Source organism: Athalia rosae, chromosome 4 (genome assembly GCF_917208135.1).
Source record: "Athalia rosae chromosome 4, iyAthRosa1.1, whole genome shotgun sequence".
Lineage (NCBI taxonomy): Eukaryota > Metazoa > Arthropoda > Insecta > Hymenoptera > Athaliidae > Athalia > Athalia rosae.
This window is the reverse complement of record NC_064029.1, coordinates 9589127-9607760: the sequence shown is the minus strand read 5'-3', so window position 1 is coordinate 9607760 and position 18634 is coordinate 9589127. Positions and strand designations below refer to the sequence as shown.

Sequence of the window (18634 nt, the reverse complement as noted above, 5' to 3'; positions counted from 1 at the left end):
CAGAATTTGAAATTCAAATAATTAATGCTACTTTGCCGCGCAACCGTTCAACATAAGTTTAATTGCTCCAAGAGTACCATTTTTTAATGTATGTATTATTCCATTTACAGAAGGTACTGCGATGTCAAATTGTTTGAAAATAGTAATAACAACTCTCTTAGATTTTTCCAGCTCTTTGCAAAAGTTAATTGAAAGTTTGAATTGCATCAATAAAGCTCGTCAATACCGGAAAAAAGGCGTTATTAATTTACATAACGACTGTCCATAGTTTGCATGACCATTATTTTCACTACCCCACCCTCCACTCGGTGAAATATAAAAAAATAATGGTAACGTTATCTGTACTTCCTATGTTGTACACGTTGCTTGGATAAAAATCATGGTGATTATCAATGTACCGTGAGGTCAACTTATACGGGTACGTCGTTCGCGGATGCTAGTCGTAATTTTTGACGATATATCATATTTAAATAAATATAATGATGTTCGATTCGTCATTGAACGTGCTGCAGTCTAGGCGCAAGATAGGAGTAAACGAAGTTCTAGTTAAACTTGAAAGAGTGAAGATACAACACCAGATATTGCGCCCACCAAAATCCTCGATTGTTCCAGGATGCAAAATTAAAAGAAACCAGTTTTCTGGGAACGGAAAAAATCACAAGTTTTCCCTCAATAAACCAGTTTTCATTAAAAACATAGAATTCTCTATAGAGAGCGAATTAAAGAGTAAAGCAGAGACATCGGAATGCAACAATACTAATTGCGATCACTTGTTGTGTCATCAGGATCATTTGGACGTTGAATTAACGGTATACAGAAAAGCATTTGATGCTCTTTTAAATAAAATAATGACTTTCAAGCCTCTGCTAAAGAGAATAAAGTACATATACGATAAATCGATCGAGGTAAGAGACGATAGAATAAAATTGATGGACGTATTGTCATCCAAATTGGAATCATATAAGGAATCGATCGAGCGCAAAGTTGAAACAATTCAGCGTACCGGACTTGTAGAAGCACGTCATTTAAAAATCGAGAATGCCGATCTTATCAGGACTATAGCCGAACTGAAACTGAATCTTGAGGAGAGAACAGATATGGTAAAATCACTCCGAAACGATATCTTGGAATTGGAGGAAAGGGAAATAGGAAGAATAGTAAATGGTCAGAGAACGACTCCTCGAATGACTGAGACAGATAATCAAACTGAAGGTAAATTGATTATGCAAATGCGAACACATTGATGAATTGTTCGTTGATTTTTTTTTTCTCAGCTGTACCAAAAACCGACCAGATATCTGTAGCAAGGAGATTGGTTGACGACCCCGTCCTGATGAGCACGTGCTTACAAAGGGCGAGGAAGGATTTGAGCAGCGCTCATAAGAGACTTGCAGAATTTGAAGATACTTTTCGAGAGGTTGTTCCTAAGCGGGATTTAGAAAGGTTGGAAATTAGATACCAGGTCATCGAGAGGGAATATCGCGACCTTTCGCAAGAGCTGGAAACGCTCATGAAGGAACACGAGATACTCAAGAGTGAGTAATGATCATAATGAGGTATTAAATAGTTGAGTAAAAATAACTATAATTACACTGTATTTCAGAGAGATTTGAGGCAGTCAAGGAGCAAAAAAACAGCTTGAGGGATCGCTGCAAAATATTGGCACACACGAATACACCGCGTCCAGATTGGTCTAAGTATAATAAACATTAGTAATTTAATCGAACCGATTTTGTGAAATTTTTGATTCACCGAAGTTATCTACAAGCACAAGGCGTCTAATGCGTGTCAGTTAATCCTGAGAACGAATAATTTTATTAATTCCTGACTCATAAATAGATGTGGGCAGTTCATTCAAGGCGGTGTTCAGCGTTGGAGAGACATAACAGCGAAGAAATCCAGCGAAGATCGTCTGTCCATATTGATATCCGAATTGTGCGGAGTGGCTAGTGCAGAAAATGCGTATTTTGTGGGTCAAGGTACGGACCCATCGGTACCGGTATTCTTACGCTACAAGGGTAAGATGAAAAACCGAAAGTTAGGACGCCGGGAAGTCAGTATCCTTATAAACGATATTTGGAAAAATCGAACATTTTCCTCGGGAGAGACAAGCACAACGATGGGTGAATACATTGTAAAGTATTTCACCGACAGATATCATCTTCCCCTGCTGAGGTACGAATGGATATATAATCTTTATTACGCTTGTCAACGGCTCGTATACGACGACCAGATTGGATTATTCTGGGATATATTATGGGGAAATGTTACCGAGGACGCTTATCACGTACCGAGAAAAGAATTTAACACACTTAGGAAGATGATGGAGATGCGGATGGAGGATCAAAAAATAGTACGTTATTGCAAAATAATAAAGAACTGAATAAAAAAAGAATCCATTGTCGTCAATAGAAAGCATCGTGGCTCGGTATACTTGCGTTGATGATATTTCCGAAGTCAGTCTGCGGTGTGTATTAGCGAATAAAAAATTGAAAGCCTTCTCTCCCTCTTGATTTTCAGAATGCTCTGCTCGCACATGATATAATGGATGTAATGGACACAATGTATCCTTACAAGAGTAATCGTGACATCGAAATTCTTGTTTATGCGGCAGCCAAACAGCTAGGGATCGACCCATCAACGGAGGCGTTCGACGTTGTTAAATTATTCGCACAGGTAAATGAACCTGAAATAGTAAAACAAGTATTAAAGCTGAATATGAGAGCCGCGAAGGCCGCTTGCTAATTTTTAATTAAATTTGTAGACAGAGGAGGGCTGGGAACGCGGTGAGTTAGCCAGAGAATTAGCGCGTCAAACTGCGCAAGAAATAACCGAATTTGGAAAGGCAATACTCCACAGCATCGAGGTGCAAGATAAGAGTAGCGAAGTTGCACTTGAAACTTTAAAGAAAGGATTCATGGAAGTCGACGAAGGAATATGTACATATCGTCGTTAGGACCGTGTAAAGTTTTATTGATTTCAAAGATCGTGCAAAAATTATTTTTTGAATTTTAGCTCCGGCTTTGCTGACGCAACATATGAAGTGGATATACAAGGTGCAAGACCTGAGTAAAGCAAAACCAATGGTAAGCAGCGCAATCGTGAGACAAATGCTGAACGGCTATATAAGAATAAGTCATCCCGTGAAACAGCGAAAGTATTAATAAAATTGCAGCATTCATGTAGCAAAATAATAATGTCTATATTTACTCCAGGTTCTGAATAAATTTGAATAATCAGAAGAAAATTTTTGTTTGGATGATTTTTTGGTTGTTCTTATTATTCTTTCATCTTCGTTATTGTTTTTTGAAAAATACTTTATATACACAATAATTTTTCACTCCATCTAACTGGGTTGGACAGCGGAACATAATAGTACATTATGCAACATGGGAATAAAGCTGCAGTTTATTCCCGCGGACGACTGTACTGCCCGAGAAAAATTCCTGCGGGCGAGTTTACTGCCCGAGTGAAGCGAGGGAATTTTCGGGAGGGCAGTAAGTTCGAGGGAATGATTAAATTTATTCCTGCGTTGCATATAGGAGTTTATTTCTGACTCAACTGCAAAGACCACTTTTCGTCCGGCATTTGCGGGAGAAAAAGTACTTTTCGACCCGCTAATTCACTTTTCTTCGTAAAATGCGGGAGAAAAGTATAGTAAGGAATCAGATTCAACTTTAGTCCCACCATTCAGGTCAAAAAAGTTGTCTTTACGGTTGAGTCGGAAATAAAATGAAAACTTACATATGTTTGGTTTATTACTATAATAAACTTTCAAATTGATATCAATTTTTTTGAAAACTCGTATTATTTTATACCCCGGTTTACATCAGTTAGATATGATAATGCCTGACAAAAATTTAACGTTCGTTTTACTTGGAATTATTCATAACAATAAATCTTAATATGTGTTTACAAATGTTATTCTTCTGTTATTTTTTTATGTCGAATTGCTTTGATCTATCGTCAATTGGTAGGTTTATCTCTAAGTAGATTCTGTACAAAGTTTTGTCACAAATAGAAAACTAAAAAAAAGAATCACTAAATTTTTTTAATTCTCAAGCTACTCCAATTTTTGCTAAGTAATATCATTTTAACGCACGTTAAATATTGAATGTTGCTATCAAGAGAGGAGAAAACGACGTAATTTTCAGCCATCATAAAATTTTCTTGTCTTTCAGCCTATGATTGAGATTAATTTCGTACTAAGTGTATATTCATACCAGACTATAATTTGCCGGCTGAAAATTCACCGAATTTTTTCTACAGATAAATAAAGAACATCGAAAGAGGAACGTGAAAATAAGCAAATTATGAATTGGTACATGTCTAACTTGAATTTCTAACGGTATCAACGTTTTAGAAATAACTTTTCTATATTTTTCATCAATCTTACTATGAGTAATATCGAAATCTGCGTCTTTGCTCCTCTGCTTGTGGCTTTAATTATTAGTGGTTAAAAAATAGTTCAACTATTTATATTTAATACATGTAACAAAAATTTGCGGCAAAGTGATGCCAATTCATTTAATGTCAACTTTTTTTTCTAGTCGTTCGTTATGTTTTGAAGGTTGCTGATATTATTATGCGCTGTGAGGTACGCGATACGTGTCTGTCCCTGACCGCAATCTTTGACTACATCAACAATAACTTGACTTTGTCATAAAAAAAGGCCCATCATTGAAACTGTATGCTCTATTTACAATTAAGGAGAGAAAAACAACCACCTTCAGCTTTAACAACAATAAATAACTTGTACATGAAAAAGAAAATTTATCAAGACTAATTACAATAATGATGAAAAAAAAAGAAAGTAGCTAGAGGTGAGATCTAGTCGGGAAAAAATCGAGACCAACGCAGAAATGCGTGAGGCACAGACGAGTATCTAATGCGTATGGATTTGCGAAATATAAAACATGTATCCATTGTTGAGTGTATATATACATTTGTTTACGCGTTATGTTACAGTCTTTTCTTTGGTAACGAACCAAACGCTGATATTACCGTCGCTTTCGTACCCGTCGCCGATGATGTCAGCGTAGTAAGGGTTGGTTGAGACAACAATACAGTGGGCTTGACGGAAGTCGGAGCTCCAGTTGCAACCTGGTCCCATTTACTTTTTCTCTTCTTGGCATCTTCTTCAGCAGTGACTGCGGAGTTAGTCGGCCTCTTTGCCGTCCCAGAGACGATTTCAATTTTCGTTTTCTCCTTCCTCATTTTTTCAAGCTTGTCCATTTCCGCTTTCTGGATCTTTGCCAGCTCCTCGTAGTAAGAATCTTTACCCCATTTGAAAGGGTCGAATCGTTCCGGCGGGTAATTGGTACCTAATTCGTTGATGCTACAAAATTGAATTAGTTTTTCGTAAATAGAAGGGTTTCTAAAATCTTTTCTTTGCTGTATGACTTTGTTCATATCCAGCCCACCGCTCTCCATCTTTTTGAATAGCCGTGTTATTTTTTCCTGTAATTCTACAGGGCATTGACCCTGAGGCTCCGGTGGTATCGTCACTCCATAAGGGTCTGTCTCGCCATCTGAAATAAGATCCCCCTGATGCGAGGGAGACTGCACGACCACCGAGGGGGATCTCCCATTCTCAAAGAGCTGCCCCTCGGCACTCATCGTCACTGTACCCTCGTCATCTGAGACTATCGTGTCATCAAAATATGATACTAATCTCTGCACCTTGGACGTTACGTCCGTTACTAAGGTGGGAGCGTTGGGCAAGTTGCTATTTGACTTGCTATTGGCGGTATTGGAGATGATGGGGCTATTCGAGGCAGATCGGCCAGATTTGGGACTGGTGAGACCCTGGGGATGGCCAAATTGGACATTTTGTGGGGCGGTAGTCCCCTGGGGGGTGTTTGAATGCTCCTGTAGATCGTCGTCCACCCCGTCCTCACCCTCCGAGTCAGTATAGGTGGCCGTGAGAGATGCCAGAGCAACACTTTGTACAGACATGGTTAGTTGGCTTTGAGTGTCCGCTCTGCTACCAAGCAATATTTTGTGGGGCAACTCACCGGTGTAGTATCCAGCCTTTTCTTGCTGGGTTCTATGCGTTCTATTTAGAGTACAAATTGTGCGACAAGAGATTACGTTCGCCCTGAATCTCGCCGGAATGTGACTACTATTTCTGAAAAATAAAAGGTCCCACACAAACGTTTTATCTACAATTGGACCAACTAGTGTAATCCTGATCTGATGTATGGTATTAATGCAAGAAATTCCAAAGAAAATGTTGTAAAAAGTTCATGAATCGAATGAAAAGAATGTATGTTTCCATGGGGAGAAGAGACTGCGAGAATGATCAGGACCTGCGGTAGTTACATTTTTGAGGTCATAGTGACATAGTTAGGTTAGGTCAACTCTGGAATTGACAATAATTCTGAATAAGCTAAGCAAGAAACTCACCAGATTTATGCCGCATATGATTCCACGCAAATCTCAGTTTTTATTCCGACTATCAGATGTGATCAGGATGCAGTATCTTATCGTCAAAGTGGTAAATAAATAACGTCACAAACTTGACCGACGCGCATCCCAGACTCTTCGCTTTGTTGCGAAATCGGAAGTCCGCTTGCGCGACGAGCTACTGATTGACTCAGAAAGTATTATGAAGCTATGAGGTGTGACTTAAAATGCACGTTTTGACATTTCTGCAGCTCCCATTTTTTATGGTCTAATTGAAATCTAAATTACTCAGCTATTTCAATGATATTACAATACTTTTCGTAAATTTCAGAGACTGCGCTTGACTTGTTTTATAAAATTTTACAAGTGACAATCCGGTGGTCGTTTTTTATAGTTCTAAGATCCCTCGTGAGCAGGCTAGCAGCGCGGCTGCATACAACAAGCAGCTTCATCATGAGCATTTGTGCTTCGCTAAATATCCTGCGATTAAAAACAAATCTAATAGTTCCGCTGTATTATGCAGTACAAGTTAACGGATATGCAAAACCAGGTCAGTATTCCGCTCGTGTTAATCTCTTAACTTCCACTGATCAACTTGATCGAGAACTGTGGCTACAGGTTAGAAGTTATTCGACACTATCACTACCAGACGGCTTGCTGAAATTTTACCAACAATGCACCACACCCCCGCGGTCATTTTGAATTCTTGGAACATACCTAAAAAACATGAGAATCAGAATGATGAGACATTGACTTTGATTGACAATGTAATATGTGAATAACGAATTATCAAAATGATTAATGAAATTTTTTTATATCTGTTTGAAATCAGGTGGCCTTGGAGGTAAGCTGGGAGGTAAGATGAAAGGCAAGATTAAGATGGGAGTTTCGATAGAAAAAAAGGTGCTTCCCGTTGAGACTGACACTCACAAGCTGAGAAATTTTGTATGCGGGAGTAACATTCTGAAAGAAGGATCTGATATCGAGGTCAAACCAGATTCTGAGTACCCAGATTGGCTATGGAACATTCACATAGGAGAACCTCTACAATTGGAGGATTTGGATCCAGAGTCAAAACTTTATTGGAAGCGAGTGAAAAAGGCTGCACTCAAAAGACACAATCTACTCTCTAAATTAAAGCGTGCATAACATCCCATATAATGTTATTTAATTTAGATCGATTTGTTGTAATATATGTAAATTCATTGATACACGTTCATAGTAAAATAATCAACGTAACAACTATTTCTTTTCCCTTTATTGAAAAATAAACAAACCTTTGTTTCATATATAGTATGTTGCCTATCAAAAATTTTAACAGGTGTGGATTGGGAATCGAATCGTTTGCTCTTTGTACCATGGGACAATATGATTTCCTCGCAATTTACTTACCCTATCATTTGAAAGGGGTAGGATAACCAGAGATTTTGAATATAATGAGGATTGATTTAAATTTTGACCACTAACAAATAAGACTTGAACAATTACTGCACGACATCGTTTTCTGACTCATTGTTTGCGCTCTTACATCACCTTACGAATTATTATTATTATATGTTTCTTTTTGTCATTTCATTTTGGACGAAAGTGATAGTGCGACCATCATTTGCTGAAACACGAAAATCCCATTAGCGCTGAATTATTTATAATAATTATTGTAATATATCAATTAATTGTTATAAATTAATTATTAATATCGGGTATATTAGAAATGCCCGAGCTTTGTGAAACTAAAATACGATGAAACTTCTTTTTCTTATTTGTATTCGAAGTAAATAAGAAAGATTTTCAGTTACCGTGCGAAAAAAAATTAACAAACATTTCATTGGATATTAATAATAAAAATTATGCTAACATTTAGTTATTACCATCATAGATATCGTAATATTTTTAGGGCAACGCCCTTTTGATTAATATCTGCCTCCTAAACCTACCCCTAAATTACATTCAATTATTTGACACACGTTTTTGTTTTTCAACTTTGAATTTCTTTTTGTAAACAACGATAGTCAGTCTGAAACTGGATTTCTGACAAATAAGCCGCATTTTTAAAGAATACAGCATTTTATTCCAAAGATTTATCTCTCGGCATCTATTTCATTCATTTCATTGGGCTTTACATTACAATATATTGATATATCTTTATTAGCATCAATATTTCTTCGAAATTAGATATAAAAAATACATTTTTATAATCCAGAGTGATGTTTATAAAGTTTTTGGGGCACCTTATTTTGTCCCGCTGCCCCGTTTTGCCCTGCCTTCCTTCATGTTATCAACAATTTCAAGGACCAAACCAAAAATAATGAATTTTCTATTATGTTCATCATCGATTCTTCATGGTTGCAGTCATTGATGCCTCATTGCCTATTGATACAAGTGTATCTATGATAATAAATAGTGTTTATGGTGATGTAATTCTATGTCCGATGTTTTCTAAGAATTCTTCAATTTATAGCTAACTGCTATACGACATATGTTGTAGGTACACTTATACCTTTATACAAATAGTTTTCAAGATCATCAAACTTGAAATTGAAAAAAAAATTAATATCTTTACCGAATAATTATGTCAAAAACAAGTTACTTGTGACAAAAAAAGAAAGAAAAAACTTCGCAGCTCGTCCTGTGTGGTCAAATTTTAATTCCAACCCGTTTTTTTCGGGTTACAACTCAGACGTTAAAATTTGATTTCTGAAATTAATGGCCTAATATTACCAATGAATGAATGATCAATAATATATTGTCTAAAATACATATCGATGCCTCAATCATAGTACTCGTCACCCCAAATTTAGGGGTTGTCGTTTGTCTTATGAGGAGTAGGTAGAGACAGTAGGATTCACTTACAGATTTACATAGTAATTGATTGTTAAACAGCACTTCTGTCGCAAACCTTCATATCGGTAGTTTTATAGAAACCCTGGGCCGAGGTGGAGGTGGGTATGACAGCTGGGCAGGCTACCTATATATGCTGGCTTTTAGGATGTCAACTTCAGTGTTCGATAAAACGAAGCAGTTTAAAGATAGTCGAGGTCAACGATCATCCCGAGCTAATATAAACTGAAATGGTAAGCAGCGATTTGAATTGTTATAACTTGGTAAAAAATGCCAATTTCGGAGTCAAATAATAAGAAATTTAGCCTGATACAAAAAATTAGGAAAAAAACATCAATCTTGTAATGATGAAAATTTCACGCATCGATAATATACTGATTTTAAGACAACTTAATGATGTAAGATCGATTTTGGGTAATTTTTGAAGATTCAATTATACAGAGATGAGCTACATTATGATATATGCGGTACGTCCGTAGCACAGCATTGATTTCTCAGCACGAGTTCTTGAGGTATATTATACCTATATATTACACTGCACTACAAACCATACCCATATCGGTAGTCACGGATGCTGGGGTATCGAGAATCAATGAGTTTGGACACAAGAACTGGGTAAACTGGTACGAAGAACTAGGGTTTGTCTCTAAACCACTCCCGACCCGGGTCACCGTGTCAGTTCGCAAGCATTTTATGGGTCTGTAGGCTCCGTTGAATCTGCACAAGATGTATTGTGGAGGGACCGGAAGTAGCGAATCATTTTTGAATATTTTACCTTTCAATTTTTCACATGTAGCCGACTTAAACGTTTAGGACAATCTGTAAATTAGTCGAAGTACGGTAAAGACTAATAAACCGATATTATCAACCCAGCCCCTCTGTGAGTCAACTTGTCTGCAGACACATATATTGCTAATCGCGAGTTCCGATATGATCGGATACAAACATACTCACGTCGTTCCCGCAGTTATCAATGTAATCAGCAAACAAAACATTCAAGCGAAAAGGCGCCGCGAATTTCACGATTAATTTACAATAATCCAATACTATAGATCTTATCTTCGCATCGCGACGCTCTGTTCTTTTCATTTTATGCGTGTGGAATTTTGTTTGTAAGGTGCAATCTATTATTTGATTCCACAATTATTTACAGATGCGATTTTCCATTGTATCGTGCGCAACGTTATTGATATTCGTCGCTGCAGCGATCGAAACCGACAAGCCTGATAAGCGTAAGTCCTCAAAGGTTTACTTCGATTGAAAATATCATCGAACTCTATAAAAATATCAGACTTTTAAAGCGACCAATCCCTTCATGTTAGTCTTCAAGATATGATCAGTACGTTATGATTTTCATGAAATTGCAAATAAACTGATGCTATGATTTCCATCCCGATTCAGAAAATAAAGTAGTTTGTTACTTCGGAAGCTGGGCAGTTTATCGCCCATCCAATGGCAAAATTAGTATATCGGATTTGGAGCCAAACCTGTGCACGCACATGATCTATACGTTTATCGGTATAACCCTGGACGGCGCGGTTCGAGCTTTGGATCCATGGGCTGACCTAGCGGATGACGGCGGGATGGCTGGTTACGATAAATTTAACGCTCTTCGTGGACAAAATCCGAATATGAAAACCCTCATGGCAATCGGAGGATGGAACGAGGGGTCGACAAAGTACTCACAGGTCGTAGGGAACTCTAAGTCCCGGTCAAATCTCGTCAGTAACATAGTTGCATTTGTGAAAAAGCACAATTTTGACGGGTGCGATCTTGACTGGGAATACCCAAATCAGCGTGGTGGTAGCGAAATGGATCGGCAGAACTTCGTTCTGCTCGTTAAAGAACTTAGAAAGAGCTTCGATCAACACGGACTCATCTTATCAGCCGCGGTTGCAGCCGGTAAGAATTCTGCTAGCCTCTCCTACGACATCCCGCAAATATCGAAGTACCTGGATTTTATCAACCTCATGACCTACGACTTCCACGGGTCCTGGGACGCAACTACGGGACATAACGCTCCTCTATATGCCTCCGCCAGGGACATAAGCGAATTGCAGAAACAACTTAATATCGTAAGTACCACTCGCGGGTCTGGAATAACAAAATTGAAATTCTTCCTGTTTCTTCTTCAAATTAATTATGCATTTAAGAATATATTAGATTTAGAGAATTATACAAATTGATTTTAGCAAGTTAAGACAAGTGCAACCGCAAACCACAGATTTCCAAGTATACCACATTTACGATCGTCAGATCGTTAGAACATCCGCACAGTTTCGTATAATATGTTTCGTACTCCGAATACTAATATATGTCAGATATTGACTGACCTTCGAAAAGTAACGCAGACGTCGTAATATCTTCAAATTGAAAGATATTTACATTCACGAATTTTCAACCGATTCTCTTCGCGTCCATTGCTAACAGAATGCAGCTGTACGATACTGGCTGAGTCAGGGTGCACCAGCCAAAAAATTGATTCTCGGGATACCATTATACGGAAGGAGTTTTACCTTGGCAGATAAAAATAAAAACGAACCAGGAGCCGTAGCCATTGGAGCAGGTCAGGCTGGTTCATACACTCGGGAAAATGGGATGCTGGGTTACAACGAGATCTGCGAGTTGGAGAGCCAAGGTTGGACTTCCGCTTGGGATGCGGAACAACGCGTGCCTTATGCGTATCGAGATAATCAGTGGGTCAGCTATGACAACGTAAAGTGAGTGAAAATCCCGCAGCTCTGATAAGAAAAAAAAAAAATATTCAGTGATCACGCTGCATTGGTTGAAAAAAAAAATGATCACCAATTTATTGTGATTGATAATCATTTACCCGCAGGAGTGTAACCGAGAAGGCGGAATTCGCGTTATCCATGGGACTCGGAGGGGTCATGGTCTGGAGTGTCGAAACCGATGACTTCCGGGGCATCTGCAAAGAGAGATTCCCTCTCTTGAAGGCATTAAATCAAGTCATCCGCAACGGCCAATTTTCCAGTACCATCCATCCGCCGTCACAAATAATTCATTCAAACTCTTCATTTGTCCTGCAAGAATCTAAAACTCCTAAGCCCCAAGTTCCTTCTTCTGTTCAGCCGAGAACTGTCACAGAAGCATGCCAAAATGGGTTCCTCTACGTCAGAGACCCCAAAGATTGCAGTAAATTTTATATCTGTCAGAAAATTGACGCTAAAGCATTCAAGATATCACCTTTCTCCTGCAGCGCAGGACTCTACTTTGATACCGCGATCAACGTGTGTAATTACAGGAATTTGGTGCAGTGTGATTAAAAATCTGTGTCTCTGTTTGTGGTAATTTAAAATTCATTAATTATTACATAACTCCTCACTTTCCTTCGTTATCATCTCTGCAGTCATATATTTAAGTTTTAATAAATTATGCACTACCTTATCTACATCCGTTTTCGATGTTACACTATGAGCATGTTATAATATACATACATATATTACAAAGGAATGTCTACTTTATTAAATAATTTAGCGAAATATAATAGTATATGAGGTAGGTACCAATTTACAGCTATAGGTATAATTTGTCCTCAGGCTTTAGTATCTCTAGCAGGTTCATTTCCCTGATTCTTATCTTACTCATTTTCTTAAACATACTAATTAAATATTAAATCAGCTAATCAATCGATTAGCAGTCAACATTATCAGGATAGTCGCACCAGTCCGTATTCGTATTGAAGATGAATTCCGGTTGACAGTAGAGCGCGATAGGTGTGGCGTTAATTCCATCGCATTTGTAAAATTTCGCGCAATTGTAAGGATCCCGGAAGTAGCCCTTCCCTGAAATACACGTAGGGAGGAACGGAACTATCGGTGTCTTCGGGAATTCGTTATCCGCCGGATTCTGGGGAGGCTGTACAGGTGTTTCTTTCATGTTCATTTTGTAGTCGGGTACAAATATGAGGTTTTGAGGCGCAGGTTCCAGATTTAATCGACTGGATGCGTTGGCCAGAGCGATCAGAGCGAAGCACAAGATTACGGTCTTCATCTTATTATTGATCTGCAGCTATTGGCAGCGAAATGAAAAGAAACAGTTAAAAAATTAAATTAAAATCAATCAAAGATTGACGATCAAATTACACGTACTTGTTCCTATAGGAAAGTCTTCTTGCAAATGAATAGAATCAATGAGTGGCTCACTTTAATGGTTCTCGACGACGGCAGCGAATTTTCGAGTGAAAAATGATACTGTGCTTGATTTTCAAGTCCACCGGATGTGTGTCGGATTTTTGCAAAGTGCTAACTGTTTCTCATCACCGAGAAGCGCGCTTACTTATATATACTTACGCGTCTGCCGAAGAGTCTGGATTTCCTATTTAAATAATAATAGTTTATCTTGACTTGTGACTCGTGACGTTGTTTCAATTCCTGCTTATGCAGAAGATATTAGTTGACATCATCAAGTCATTAATTGATGGGATACAAAATATTATTTGTTTACTATATGCATAGATATAATATCTATGCTATATGCTAATCACGTGCATGTGATAAAGAGTCAGCGATGAGTTACAACCACAAACTCCGCTCTTCGATACCGTCGATCAACATTCGAGAATTTTGTAATGATTTCACTTGCGTTGAAATTAATTCGATCATCTTTCGTTCTCTTCTATCTCTGATTCTATTAGGATGTGTCGTTTATGTTTTGTGCTATACTGTCGCTCATAATCTAGCGGTCTTTGCACATTTTTCGGGCGATTCTGTTTTTGGATGTGTATTTTCGGTCCTACATTTCGCCAAAATCGCTTGAGAAATGTGCAAAGACTATAGTCTTTAGTGTGTTTTCGTCTGAAATCTCATCAGAATCGCCCGTAAAATGTGCAAAGACTCTGGTCTTTGGTGTGTTTAAACCCAAAATTTCGACGAAATCGCTCGAAAAATGTGCAGACTATAGTCTTCGGTGGATTTTCACCCAAAATTTTGTCAAGATCATCCGAAAAATGTGCAAATATTTTTATTGATATTCCATCTTCTGTATTTTATTCTAAATCTATAAAAAATTTACCTCATTTCTTTTTCCGAATTACATTAGAGATAATGATAAGAGGAATCATAAGTGTTTACGGCAGTATAGGAATTATTTATTTCAGGTTTTACAATTTTTCTTATCAATACTAGCTGATATCGCCCGTAACCAGCGCGCAAAATAAATTCCAGAAAGTAATAAATACGTCGTGGAAGATTTCGGCAGAATGTTTGGCGTGAGGTTGTTTTGATCTAATAGTTGTATCAGCTCCAGATCATGAATTTTCCGAGTATAAATTTCTCGGTACCAGCTACCGTTTTATTACATGATCATCGATTAGTCTCCATTTGACTGTGACCTTGTCGTAACGGGACATGTGATGTGTTCTATATGCCCAGTTGACCCAGTGATCACGCTACATTAATTAGCTTCGATAGAAATGAGTGACGTGATTTTTATGATTGTGTAAAATGTAGTCTTATCGGGTGCGCATTATCCTGCGTTTCCATCGGAAGCAAAAGACGTCGAATATTCTAGCAGAACAGATATCCAACAGGGGAATAATGGGAAAAATTGCAAAAATTCCCAAACTTATGTTTTATGAATTTTCTATTTCAATACACAACACTCACAAGAACATTTACGTGACAGATGATAAATCTGGAAATCGATCTACATATCTGTATTTTTTATACGGTTTTCGAGTAACAGTTTTGTTGAGCTCAACTGGACTGACGGTGATGACGGTACTCGTTAACTCAACGGGTCTCAAAGAACCAAAGAAATCTGTCACAGGTACTTTTTTTGGATCTCGTCTGAACAGATCAGTTCTCACTCCAACGGTAGATATACAGAATCGTTTTGGGCAAACTTTGAGCTATGGAATAAAACGATGGATCAGATGTTTGGCTGAAAAGATTGAACAGAAAGGAGCGATAATACTCACAAATTCACTCAGTGTTTTGGAACTGGAAGGTTCTACTGTTTCCAAAAAATCCAGCGCATAGTACGTGTAACGATCAATAATATAGACTCCGATTGCCGGGTCAACGTGATGCTGTAATTGTAATCAAATTTATTGGCTTGAGTTCCCAATTGATCTAAATGAAAGCATAACATTGCATAAGATTTTTATTCACCGATAGAGAATCTTCCCCAACCAAACTGGAGGCAACAGCCAATATATTTGGTGAGTAAAACTTTTCGTACATAGAGCTGGCTTGGCAGGTATCAACTACAAATAGAATTTCATGGTATCTCCTCTTTTGCCACATTTGTTCTAAAGCATCTCCCAATTCTTGACTCGTTATTTCTTCTGAGTCTTGAAATTTGAGGAATCCATCACCTCCATGTCCGGTTAGATATATCAGAATGTTGGATCCTTCGTCGGTGAGTAGTTTTTTAGACCTAGGGGTTTCTGGTGGAAGTCTGCCCGTCAATAATCTGACAAAGTTCTCTACAGTTACTTCATAACCCCTGTAATCCACCTCAACATCATCACCGTAAACGTTTATATGCTGCTTAGCATTGTTAAACACAGTTGCAGGTCGTGGATTTCTAGGATTACATGCCATATCATCGGCGATCATAAGTATTATTTGTGAATCTGGTATTCCCAGTCGCTTGACGCTACGGTATATTGATAAAACGTTAGCTACATGGCGATAGTTGAACCAGAATCTTGATGTATCTACCAGGACTGCCCAATTGTTTGAATGTCCAGTCTCGGTCATCTGAAATTGTTATATTTATTCATTCAAGAATCCGACCTTTCAGTTGTTGAGCTAAAATCCTACTCACAAATATCCTCGAATACTAATAGATGGTAACAACATCAATAATGATAATAATCTCGGGTGTGGATAATACAAGAATCTAACCTCAAGTTTATTCGGTAGAGAAAAAGAGATGTGACGTTTGTGACAGGTGTGATGTATGATAAAAGTTAAAAATAATCGATAATTTCGCAAAATTCTCACAGCTTATTCGTAGCTGTCAAAGTTTTTTTGAGAATAGAAGAAGTTGTGTTTAAAATTTCTAACCTATAAGGCCGAGTTATGTTAAATTTACTCACTTCCAGCGTAAACGCCGACATCACGTACAAGGACATGGCAAAAATTATTGTCAACCATTTCATAATAACTTTTAATTATCACGGTGAAGATATTAGTCAGCTATTAGTTTTCGGCACTTTGCGGATACTACTTGTCGTGTGACAGTTTTCGAGAATCGACTCCAACTCAACAATTGAGTTTTTGAATTTTAGATCAGATATAAGTCGAGATATCGAGTCGAGAGATGCAGTTATCGTACGACGGCGCGGCGCAATTGTTGCAGTTTAATTTTTCAAATATTGTGACAATATGATATGCGAAATACCGTGCCGAACTTCGGGTAGATACGAAACAACGCATATTATACTCGATAAATATAATTTGATCGATGTTATAATAATTTATTTAAACATTTATACACCTATAATGTTCCACAGTCTTTAAATTAGTTGCTTGAATCGCTATTTATAATAGTAATGATAATAATACTAATAATTATTATTATTATAAAATATGTATACAATTTACATAATCTATCATCTGTTAATTACCAAATACAATATTTTTGATAACTGCGTTGGATATGCAAATTTATATTCATACCTATTATGTAAATCCATCTGTTACCGCAGAGCAATGCGTGTTCGCGGTTACGCAAAAATATAGCTAATGTCACGAAAAATTATCTCAGGCAAATTATTCAATTGCATTCAAATGCTACTAAATAGCATAGTTCTCGTTTCTTCGGGAGAAATCAAATAATTTCGCTTGTGGGAGATAATATATCAATTCTGTAATAATAATAATGAACATAATAATATTAGCGACAATAATTCAACATTGATTTGCATATTACAAATTAAGCGTACATTTTGATAAATAATATCGTATATGTATAATTCTTACGATTTCATGTAATCATAGTACTATAATGTTTATTTACTATAATTTTTTAAGATGGTATTCGGGTCAGAGAAAGAAGACATTCAAGGAATTCTCACATAGTTTGACCAGCTACTGAGATTCGGCATGAATTTTATTCTAGCTTAAATATCGCTTCCGGTTATTCATAAAGTATATCATACTTATAATTTCTCGATCAAATTCATTAGAATAGCAGCTGTTCGAATTTGTGTAATGAGACATGATTATTATACTGTTGCTTTGTGCTATAACTTTATGTGTATTCATATGTGATATTGTCTATATCGCAGTGAAGTAATAAGCCGCTTCGAAACCGAATTCTATAGAATTTCATCATCATTATCACCATTATCATCATTATCATTATCATCATTATATACAAGCAGATGATATGAACTTGAATGCATAAAAAAGTGAACTTACTTATTTAAGAAATGACCAAAATATTTTAAATAACGATGCACAAGCTACGGAGGGTTGTAATACTGGAAAGTGGAAGATCTTCGCACTATCGTTCATTCCGATGATCTTATTGTCTGTTCACAATGTCTCATACTAGTAATATTACTTACCTATAATCGTATTTATAATCGTGTATAATGACGATGATGACAAGAGCGATAATTATATATTGGTGGCTGTAATAATCCGAATCTTTTACAACATAGATCGATAGAAATTAATAATGAAAGTTTATAGATGTATAATAGCGACGTATTTTAGCGAGATGACTATTATATATACGATAACATTATACTATCTAATAATAATATTAATATTATTAATAATATCAACGATAATAATTTATTTTTAAAATGAGAATGAAATTGATCACTTTTATATTAAATTTTATGTATCGTGCGTATCATATTATCGTACAGGAACTATGTGGACGTAACTACTTATTATTTTTATTACATTTTTTTTTTCTTCCTTGCTGTCATCTCTTTTCCATTTTTTCTATTCATATTTTCACTTCGATAACTATAAATGTTCTTTATATCATCTGACTTATTTCTTTTTGTTTTCAATACATAATTAAATTCATTATATATTTTAGGTATTGAATCATATATATGTATATGGATTTCAATTTACGTCCACACACTTGTATACATATTACACATATCTTATCTAACAATAAATATGTGAATACGTATATAGATGCGATGGAGAACGAGTAAATATTTTTATGCATATATAATATAGTATGTTGATGGAAAAATGTAGAACGCCGAAGGGAGTAGATTAATTCGGGAAAAGCTCCATTGACTAAACATAAGCTAATAGTTGATTTTTTCTTTTTGTTTTTCGTCGGAAGACACACGACGGATCAGAATCATCGCACGCACTTCAATTATATGTGTACAGCTTATCTCCCTATTTTTTTTTTTTTAGTTTTTTTTTTAGTTTTT

General features: G+C 36.8%; 7 protein-coding genes and 1 long non-coding RNA gene across 10 annotated transcripts; 4 read left to right on the top strand and 4 right to left on the bottom strand.

The window, feature by feature from the left end:
• Positions 1–50: 50 nt before the first annotated feature.
• LOC105684393 (translin-associated factor X-interacting protein 1-like) lies at positions 51–1728 on the top strand. Its single transcript, XM_020851399.2, has 3 exons — positions 51–1212; positions 1275–1535; positions 1604–1728. The coding sequence occupies exons 1-3, from the start codon at positions 480–482 to the stop codon at positions 1711–1713; spliced, it is 1104 nt and encodes a 367-aa protein (XP_020707058.2). The 5' UTR covers positions 51–479; the 3' UTR covers positions 1714–1728.
• A 295-nt stretch (positions 1729–2023) lies between these two features.
• LOC125500588 lies at positions 2024–3164 on the top strand. Its single transcript, XM_048653768.1, has 4 exons — positions 2024–2353; positions 2521–2676; positions 2765–2939; positions 3016–3164. The coding sequence occupies exons 1-4, from the start codon at positions 2024–2026 to the stop codon at positions 3162–3164; spliced, it is 810 nt and encodes a 269-aa protein (XP_048509725.1).
• Positions 2947–6598, bottom strand: LOC105684450 (SAP30-binding protein). Of its 2 annotated transcripts, XR_002305601.2 has the most exons (3): positions 6409–6598; positions 6018–6130; positions 5808–5944 (listed from the first exon to the last, which is right to left on the bottom strand). XR_002305601.2 is itself a non-coding variant. In XM_012397791.3 (2 exons), the coding sequence occupies exon 2, from the start codon at positions 5956–5958 to the stop codon at positions 4963–4965; it is 996 nt and encodes a 331-aa protein (XP_012253214.1). In that variant the 5' UTR covers positions 5959–6130; positions 6409–6598; the 3' UTR covers positions 2947–4962. The 2 variants fall into 2 exon arrangements, 1 of the variants encoding a protein (XP_012253214.1); XM_012397791.3 differs by having other exon boundaries at positions 2947–6130.
• Positions 6599–6706: 108 nt separating this feature from the next.
• LOC105684451 (39S ribosomal protein L54, mitochondrial) lies at positions 6707–7653 on the top strand. The gene is made up of 2 exons (XM_012397792.3): positions 6707–6958; positions 7241–7653. Exons 1-2 carry the CDS (start codon positions 6862–6864, stop codon positions 7555–7557), a joined length of 414 nt encoding a protein of 137 aa, XP_012253215.2. The 5' UTR covers positions 6707–6861; the 3' UTR covers positions 7558–7653.
• LOC125500683 lies at positions 7650–10136 on the bottom strand. The gene is made up of 2 exons (XR_007278133.1): positions 10022–10136; positions 7650–9963 (listed from the first exon to the last, which is right to left on the bottom strand). It is a non-coding gene; the product is annotated as an uncharacterized LOC125500683 (long non-coding RNA).
• On the top strand, positions 9343–12716 carry LOC105684449 (chitinase-3-like protein 1). The gene is made up of 5 exons (XM_012397788.3): positions 9343–9479; positions 10400–10478; positions 10648–11321; positions 11677–11966; positions 12086–12716. Exons 1-5 carry the CDS (start codon positions 9477–9479, stop codon positions 12531–12533), a joined length of 1494 nt encoding a protein of 497 aa, XP_012253211.2. The 5' UTR covers positions 9343–9476; the 3' UTR covers positions 12534–12716.
• LOC105684452 lies at positions 12549–13554 on the bottom strand. Of its 2 annotated transcripts, none has more exons than XM_012397794.3 (2): positions 13413–13554; positions 12549–13278 (listed from the first exon to the last, which is right to left on the bottom strand). In XM_012397794.3, the coding sequence occupies exon 2, from the start codon at positions 13258–13260 to the stop codon at positions 12901–12903; it is 360 nt and encodes a 119-aa protein (XP_012253217.2). In that variant the 5' UTR covers positions 13261–13278; positions 13413–13554; the 3' UTR covers positions 12549–12900. The 2 variants fall into 2 exon arrangements, with proteins under 2 accessions (XP_012253217.2, XP_012253216.2); XM_012397793.3 differs by having other exon boundaries at positions 13359–13516.
• Positions 13555–14832: 1278 nt separating this feature from the next.
• Positions 14833–16495, bottom strand: LOC105684493 (putative GPI-anchor transamidase). Its single transcript, XM_012397875.3, has 4 exons — positions 16316–16495; positions 15381–15974; positions 15188–15298; positions 14833–15118 (listed from the first exon to the last, which is right to left on the bottom strand). The coding sequence occupies exons 1-4, from the start codon at positions 16376–16378 to the stop codon at positions 14882–14884; spliced, it is 1005 nt and encodes a 334-aa protein (XP_012253298.2). The 5' UTR covers positions 16379–16495; the 3' UTR covers positions 14833–14881.
• Between the last annotated feature and the right edge of the window lie 2139 nt (positions 16496–18634).

Coding starts and splice junctions, on each gene's coding strand:
- LOC105684393 (XM_020851399.2), top strand. CDS start 480: ATGATGTTCGATTCGTCATTGAACGTGCTGCAGTCTAGGCGCAAGATA. Junction 1,213..1,274: donor GACAGATAATCAAACTGAAG/GTAAATTGATTA, acceptor TTTTTTTCTCAG/CTGTACCAAAAACCGACCAG. Junction 1,536..1,603: donor GGAACACGAGATACTCAAGA/GTGAGTAATGAT, acceptor ACTGTATTTCAG/AGAGATTTGAGGCAGTCAAG.
- LOC125500588 (XM_048653768.1), top strand. CDS start 2,024: ATGAAAAACCGAAAGTTAGGACGCCGGGAAGTCAGTATCCTTATAAAC. Junction 2,354..2,520: donor GGATGGAGGATCAAAAAATA/GTACGTTATTGC, acceptor CTTGATTTTCAG/AATGCTCTGCTCGCACATGA. Junction 2,677..2,764: donor TTGTTAAATTATTCGCACAG/GTAAATGAACCT, acceptor TTAAATTTGTAG/ACAGAGGAGGGCTGGGAACG.
- LOC105684450 (XM_012397791.3), bottom strand. CDS start 5,958: ATGTCTGTACAAAGTGTTGCTCTGGCATCTCTCACGGCCACCTATACT.
- LOC105684451 (XM_012397792.3), top strand. CDS start 6,862: ATGAGCATTTGTGCTTCGCTAAATATCCTGCGATTAAAAACAAATCTA. Junction 6,959..7,240: donor TAACGGATATGCAAAACCAG/GTCAGTATTCCG, acceptor GTTTGAAATCAG/GTGGCCTTGGAGGTAAGCTG.
- LOC105684449 (XM_012397788.3), top strand. Junction 10,479..10,647: donor AACCGACAAGCCTGATAAGC/GTAAGTCCTCAA, acceptor ATCCCGATTCAG/AAAATAAAGTAGTTTGTTAC. Junction 11,967..12,085: donor GTCAGCTATGACAACGTAAA/GTGAGTGAAAAT, acceptor ATTTACCCGCAG/GAGTGTAACCGAGAAGGCGG.
- LOC105684452 (XM_012397794.3), bottom strand. CDS start 13,260: ATGAAGACCGTAATCTTGTGCTTCGCTCTGATCGCTCTGGCCAACGCA.
- LOC105684493 (XM_012397875.3), bottom strand. CDS start 16,378: ATGAAATGGTTGACAATAATTTTTGCCATGTCCTTGTACGTGATGTCG. Junction 15,299..15,380: donor TTGGGGAAGATTCTCTATCG/GTGAATAAAAAT, acceptor TTACAATTACAG/CATCACGTTGACCCGGCAAT. Junction 15,119..15,187: donor CCAAAACACTGAGTGAATTT/GTGAGTATTATC, acceptor TTTATTCCATAG/CTCAAAGTTTGCCCAAAACG.